This window comes from Pelecanus crispus, chromosome 3 (assembly GCF_030463565.1).
Source record: "Pelecanus crispus isolate bPelCri1 chromosome 3, bPelCri1.pri, whole genome shotgun sequence".
Taxonomy (NCBI): domain Eukaryota; kingdom Metazoa; phylum Chordata; class Aves; order Pelecaniformes; family Pelecanidae; genus Pelecanus; species Pelecanus crispus.
The window spans coordinates 13,084,455-13,091,801 of record NC_134645.1 but is presented as its reverse complement, the minus strand read 5'-3'; the positions used below and the strand labels follow the sequence as shown (position 1 = coordinate 13,091,801).

Sequence of the window (7,347 nt, the reverse complement as noted above, 5' to 3'; positions counted from 1 at the left end):
TTAGGCACCCTCTGTTTGTCCTTTTTCTGAGGACCGCTGCCCAAGGCGCCCTAGCGTCGCACAGGGCGATTCTGTATCTCATGTTGCACCGTGAATTTAGTTAGTCAGCAGGAGTGAAGTATTTTTAGGACATAAGCTAACTAAATGGCACTGAAGAGAAAGAAGTGCTCTACAACTTCCGAGAGATAATATTGGAATATAATCCGAACGTAAATATTTTGAGCAAAAGAGGCTTAACAAGTTAGGTAAAACTGATTAGCATTCCTAATTTTGAACCCCAATCCACAAGTTCCCGTTAAATTAAAGTGGCCTAGAAAAGGGACCTTTTAGTTCTGTGTCAGAAATGTTATGATCCACGCCCTTCTGAACAGTTATTGTCGATGTGGCTTAGTAGAGACGTAGGCAATTAGTGGTTGGGCTGTGGCCTCTCAAGACAGGTATCTCCTTTTGTTCACAAGGCTCTCAGGCTGCAGCAAGCACCCAGAGGTCACAGCGCAAACGCAGGATCCAAGAAAGGAGTCAGCAAGTTAGAAAGGAGGCATGGGCAAGTAGAAGGCAAAAGCCTGAATCCCATCTGTCCTAAGTAATGATCTGCTGAGCTCCGGGCTGGCGGCACAGGCCACCTGCGGTTCAGGGTCTCGGGCACAAATCTTCTGCACTTAGGTACTTATCTCCTTCCTTACAAAGGAGAAACAAACAAAAAACAAAATAAAAGGAGATCCCTGAAGATCCCTGAAGAACGTGCAGTGGCTGATGACTTCAGGACTGTCTGTCTTCCCGGCCACTCACAGCTACCTATCTGGTTTAGTGTTTAGACAGCTTTGTGTGTAAAATAAGGCACACAGTGTGTTGCGTGATGAGGCTAATCCAATGTGCTTTAACCATGTTGGTTCCCTCCAGCCGAGGCCCTTGTGGTCGGAATAATGGATCCTTATCCTGCAAGCGCAGAGCCAGCCCACGGGCTTCCCGTGAAAAGGACCCCTAGTCAAGACTGTGCAAAACCCAGCGGAGTTCCTGCTGACATCCGCCAGCATTACGGGGCTTCTTCAGCCAGCAGCAGCAACTCGGGCTCCTGCAAAGGAAGCAACAGCGGCCCAGTGATGAGGCGAGTGTGTATTTCAGCATCCCGGTGTTCAGTGGCACTGACTGACCTCCTCTGCACTGTAACGTGGCATCAGCTGTCTGGGTTGCCAAGCAGGTCATCTTGCTCCTCGGCGTCAGTGTGACTCCTCATGTTGGTGGCTCGACAGTCAACGGGGTGCTCCATCCCTATTGTTTCATATGGTATTCATTCATCCATGTTGTTTCAGCACTGTAAAAGTCAAGGTTGCTTTTAGTCAACGCCCTTTGTAGCTGCTTTTCCCTCCGAGGCAGGCTCCTTCCTGTGGTTTCATGCCATCAGTTCTCCTGTGCATTCACTGGTTCTTTCGTGTAAGGGTGCTTTTGCTTTGGAGAGAGCTGGGTGGGGTAGTATAGCAACTATTATACACTGGGGTGAAAATTCAGCCTGCCCAGCCTTAGGCACCTCCCTGTGCAGTTTCCTGTACAGGGAAGAAAAGAGATGCCTGCCAGCGCACACAACACATGTTGCAGAGAAGAAATTGCCACCGCGCTGCTGCTGTTTCCCTCCCTCCCTCTCTGTCTCTCTCGGGCAACTCAACAGCCAAGCATGTCAGGTGCACACCTAAAGCTAGCTAGGATGAATCTAGGTTTCAGGGTGCTCAGCTTCCTAACTCACGTGTGGAGCTGAACTCGGTCCGTACGCTACCTCACCTGGCCGTCCTGCAGCTGGGCGCCCTTGCCAGCAGCCCGGCTGCCTGCTCGTGGGCACACCACGTGTTTTGGGTGAGGGGGTGGCTCGGGGTTTGAAGTGAAATGTCTCATTTGATGTAATGGCACTGAAGACAAGTACCATAAATAGTAAATTTTGTGCGATAGCCACAAATGAGGCGTTTCCTCAAGTACTTTGATTTGCCAGAGGGAGTCACTTGTGCAGACACTGAGGAGCCCCAAAGGCGTCAAGCTTTGTATCAGTCTGTGGGATGTTTTTCTTTTTGCCAGGACTGAAGAACTGCAGGAGTGATGTTAAGTGAGGGTTTGTTTTGTTGGTTTTTTTTTTTTTCCTTTTCAGGCGATCGGGGAGATACGTTTCTTGTGGTGAATCGCAGCACTAAGCCAGAAAATGCCAAGCCGTATTTGACTGCTCTGCAGCAGAAGGAAGTTCCAGTACAGCATTTGGAAACAAAGCTGAAGGAATCTGAGAGGAGAGGTAAGGAAAGGTAAAGAAAGGTCTATTTCACTTGAGAAATCAGAGTTGGAAAGATGTATTCAGGAGCATTTAGGGGTGGGAATCCAGAACATTTTGACTCATTTCTTGACCGCATCAAGGTTTCATTAAGAAATTTGAAAGACGATCAGGTGGATCAGGTTGTTCTCAGGTACTTCAGGTTTCACGGCGTGCTCAGTGAATACGTACCGTGCAGTTTAGTTATGAATATGGCTGCCTCTTTCCCCTGTTTTGAACTTTCCCAATAGAATATTTTTAAAGGGTAATATTTTCCCAGTGTGATTGAGCATTGAGACCTTTTGTACATAAGCCAGTTTCTACCTGCAAGACCTTAGTCCCCTGTTGTACCTCACTCACTGAAATATGACTGCAAGTGTCATCCTTCTCCCCTAATGAAAGAAAAGCTCTTACACAAACCAGGGTGCCTGCTTGTGTTTTTGTCGCTTAGGTGTTGAATTGTTCACAGTAGCCCTTTGTAGGTACGCTAAGCAAAGAAGCGACAACATGCATTACACAGCAGCAGGTGTCGTCTCTCTTGCTAAAGCCGCTCTCTGAGAGCTGGCTCTCCAGCAGACGCCACCCAAGCAGGCCCAGAGGGGTGTTTGTAAGGAGCCCCAAGGCAGAGTCCCAGGGAGCCCTTGGTCCAGCTTGGGATAGCCCGACCTCTGCATCTGCGAGGGCTGGATGTCTTGCAGGGGCCCCCTCTCCCCACGTGCTTGCAAGTCAAGGCAGCAGCCTCTGGCTCCGTGCTGGGCTGGGTGGGTGCAAAGCAAGCCAGGGGCCTGCAGCCCCGAGCCATCCTGCTGTCTGAGGCCAGCGTTGGCTCTGGCTGTATGTGAGGAGCTGCTGGCAAGCACGGGGGATGCGTGCAGGCAGCTGCTTCTCGTCTCCTCCAGGGCCGGGCAGTCGGTGAGACGTTAAGCACTGTACTGGCTGGCCCTAACCTAGAGGCCCCCGCTTGCACCTCAAAATGTCCAGGATCACAGCACAGCCCCGGAGGCTGCTGGCTGTGTGGCGAGGTCGGTGACTCCAGTCAGCAGTCAGCCGGCGTGTCTTGGCAGCCGGCTTACGTCTCCGCCAGCTCTCCCGGAGGCGGCAGGAAATGGTGCACGGAGGAATGTGCTTCCTTCTTGGAGCATCTCTGCAGCATAGCCATCCCAGTGCGGTGGAGCCTCACGTTGACTCTGTAACGAAACAGTGTCGCAATATTTTTATTTTGCTGCAGGGAAACAGAAGTAGAAGGGCTGAAAGCTCATCTGGGACACGTGAAGGAAGAGTGGATTGTGGAAGAGTGTAATGGTGTGGAGGTGGAGCTGGCCTTCTTGGAAGCAAGGAGGGAAATTGAAGAACTGAAGCAGGCTATTGAACAGTTTGTCTGAGAACGACAAAAAAAAAAATCAGAAATACTTCCTAGACATAAGCGTTGAAAACAAGAAACTGGAGTCTCTGCTGCAGAGCGTGGAGATGGCTCAGAACAGCTCTGTGAGAGATGAGCAGTGCCCGGAGTACACGTATGACTCGGAGGGGAAGGCGTTAGCGTTGTGTGCCACGGTGCCAGGCAGCCTCATCACGGAGGACCAAGCTCTGGAGGAGGTGGCAGGTAGTGGGCTGCTTCTTAACGAGGGCACGGCTAACGAGACTGATGCATTTGAAGAGAGTTTGACCGCCACAAGCTCTGAGGTGAGCGATCCAGCTCCCTCCAGTTCTGCAGTGAATCGAGAGACACTTGAAAATGTTCTGGATGAAAAAGTAACTACTTCCCAGGAGGAGGAGGAGGAGGAGGAGGAGCGGGGGGGTGGGAGAATGAGCAACGTGGTGGTGGAACAGGCCACGCAGACTGATGTGGCGCCATATAGCCTAGGTGTGGAGCAGCTCTTTCAAAACACCTTCAGAGCTCAAGATGCGCGTGCCTGCCAGCCAGCAATCAATCAATTAATCGCCATCCTTCTGTCCATCTCCCTTGAAACATGGTGGAGCTTCAACTACTGCTTGGGCTCTTCCTCCCCATCCTGCACTGCGCTGCTACCCCCAGATATTCATAGGGTGTCTCCCCTGCCCTTTCCAGAGTGCAGGTAGCATGGCAGCGCTGGGAGGAGGTTGGTTCCATTTTTGTATAAAACCCAGGGGAGCAGCTGAGCCCCTCAACCACCACACCAAGGGGTGCCGCCCGACAAGGTACAACTTTGTGCCAAACTTTGAATCTAAAGCCCCTACCGATGTTTCCTCCTCTCTACAGTCAATTGTCTATGCTCTTCCTTTGAACTATTCCTTAAAAAAAAAAAAATTCCACATATCCCCAAGATTTCTTCTGTGCTAGGAAGAGTACGATGATGGCAGGGAGGGGGCTGCTTTTTTTTTCCCCTCTCCATGCCGTTTTTTATTGTCCCTTCATTCCAATGGGAGACTTGTGGATGTGGGGGATGGCACCTCCACCGGCGATGGTGGCTTTGATCAGGGAATCCAACTCTTCATTGCTGCGGATTGCCAGCTGCAAGTGACGAGGAGCGATCCGCTTGACTTTGAGATCCTCTGACGTGTTGCCTGCCAGCTCCAGCACTTGGGCGGTGAGGTCCTCAAGGATGGCAGTGCTGTAGACGGCAGCGGTGGCACCCACTTGCCCGTAGGCTGGCGGTGCGAGTGTTCAAGTGTCTGTGGATCCTGCCCACAGGGAAGTGCAGCCCAGCTCTCTGTGAGCGTGACACTGCCTTTGCCTTGGCCTTCCCACTGTGCTTTCCTGCTTTGCCACCAGCCATGGTGCCACCGCCACGTCCCGAGCTCCGGTCCCGAGTCCACGCGGGAGCCGCCACAGGAGCCGCCAGGCAATAAGCCTCTGGAGCGGGAGGCGATGTGTGCGTGAGTGAGGAGCGGGCAGCAGAGGCACACCCTGCTCAACATCCAGCTGGCAGGATCCTCTGCTTCCCTGGGAGGCAACGGGCACTGCTGGCTCCCGAGGCCTGACCCTGAAGCGAGCTTGGCTGTGAGGTGACTTTGCACATATAGCCCTGCAAGGACCCAGTCAGCAGTGCCTGCGGAAAGCGCAGAGAGCCGCCTGCAGTTGTCTGCTGGCGGAGGGGCTGCCTTTCAACGGGGAATGAACTGAAGGACAAGGAGCCCCCAGGGCCAGGCGGCTGTTCGACCCATCGCCCCCAGCCCCACAGCCCTGATGCCACCACAGACAGAAGCCAGGTATGGGGTTGCGACTGGGAGGGGAGCACGGTGCAAGCTCCTTGGGCCCTGCCCCGATGGGACACAGCCTAGTCAGGAGAAACGCCCAAGCCGGACTGGAGGGCAACGAGAGAGGCCAGGGCAAGAGGGACTGTGGAGCAGGGAAAGGCGGGGGCAAACCGGGACCCCCAGCTGGGCACAGACAAAAATGTCTGCTCTGAGCGGGGCTGGGGCAGGGGCAAAATGAGATGCCCTGAGCAGGACAGGGACAAAACTAAATGCCCCAAGCGGGGCATGAGCAAAGCTAGCCACCCCGGATTTGGGCAGGGGTGTAACGAGCCACCTGAGCAGGGCCGGAGTAAATCCAGGCACCCTGTGTGGAGAAGGGGCAAAATGAGCCTCCGCAAGCAAGAGAGGGGAGAAACTGAGCTGTCCCGAGAGGGACATGATGAAAACCAGGAACCCGAGCAAGGCAGCAGAGAAACTAGATGCCTCAAGCGAAATCTAAAAAGAAAAAAGGCTCCCCGAGTGGAGCAGGGGCAAAAGTAACTTCTTTGGTAGTGCTAGTTCAGAGTCAGCCCGTGGCTGTGTCTTGGGGGGAGCAGATAAAGTTCATTGGAAATGAACCTGTAAGAGACCGGGTGCTTTGCTCTACTCGAGTCTCACGGACACAGCCCTGCACCTGAGAAGAGTGGAAAAGAAGCCCTCAGCCGCCCGAACGTGCCAGCCAAAGCTGTGAACAGGCACGCTTGCAGCCCTGAGCAGATTTTGATTCATCTGGCTGGCGCGGCCCCAGGAAGAGGCAGGAGCTCTGCCGGCAGGCGAACAGCCCTTCGCTGGTAGCGCGTGGGGAAGCCCAGCGGCTGCTGGCTGCGGCAGGCGCCCGGGATGTGTTGGATGCGTGGCTCCACGGCCTCGAGGGGGCACGTCCCCGTGCGGCCCCGTGTCACAAAGGGGCAGTGATGCGACACCCGCCCGGTGATTATGAGCTCACCTGGCCAGGGCTTGCCATCCTGAAAAGCGGGCCAGGGAAAGCTAGTTGGGCCGAGCTGGCCTTCGGGATAACTTGGCTCATTCCATTGCTACTTGCGCGACTACTCTTTTCCAGCCATTTATCGTCTACCGCCCACTTCTTCTCAGCTTCCCTCCTCTTGCAAAGGTAATTACACTTTGGCTTTCAGGACAAGTCGTAGAGATACGGGACAAAAGTATCGGCTGGTCTATACCTTCCGAGCTCTAGGCTGAGCTATTACACCTTTACAGGCTGGCCGGATATGCGCTACGGGTAGAGTTCCTTTGTGCTGATACTTATTTCTCTACCATACCCTAGGATAGGTAAGTAGGGGGGTGGCAGTGTAGTCTGAGGCACTGGGCTCAGCCAAGAATGACAAGCAGTTTTCCCACCCTGACTGATGCGGTAGGAAGGCAGGCAGAAACGGAGCATGGCAAAGGCAGCCGCTAAAGTAGCGGCCGGAAGCCGGTCGGTCCTGCATACAAGGTGGGCAAGTGTGGGCTGGAGAGCCAGAGGGCTCTGCTGCTAACGCTAGCCACAGGTGAGCCGCAGGTGCTCTTCAGAGAAGGTGACACGCAATGCAGTCTTTCAAAAGGGCCTTGGTAATTGCTGTCAATTGGAGTCCTGTGACAGGGACAGCAGGGCCGTCGGCCTGCAGGCTCCGCAGCAGTTCCACGTACCACTGAAACTCTTTCGATGGCGGCTGCTGTTCTGCGGGTTGTGTTTGGGTTTGGGTTTGGGTTTTTTAATCATTTTGTTGAGCTGCGATTATTTCTTTGCAATCAGGGGACGGCATTGGCGCTGATCTCTTTCTGGAGCGTGTCCTGAGATCCTTTGTCATCCGAAGCTTTCCCCTGTGTTCCTGAGAGGAGCGATGGCCGCA

At 53.8% G+C, this 7,347-nt stretch overlaps 1 protein-coding gene and 1 pseudogene across 1 annotated transcript; one reads left to right on the top strand and one right to left on the bottom strand.

Moving 5' to 3' along the window:
* The first annotated feature begins 883 nt into the window (after window positions 1-883).
* On the top strand, window positions 884-4,363 carry LOC142593194 (syntabulin-like; annotated as a pseudogene).
* A 298-nt stretch (window positions 4,364-4,661) lies between these two features.
* On the bottom strand, window positions 4,662-5,040 carry LOC142593347 (histone H2A.V-like). Its single transcript, XM_075708469.1, has 2 exons — window positions 4,954-5,040; window positions 4,662-4,859 (listed from the first exon to the last, which is right to left on the bottom strand). Exons 1-2 carry the CDS (start codon window positions 5,038-5,040, stop codon window positions 4,665-4,667), a joined length of 282 nt encoding a protein of 93 aa, XP_075564584.1. The 3' UTR covers window positions 4,662-4,664.
* Window positions 5,041-7,347: the final 2,307 nt, after the last annotated feature.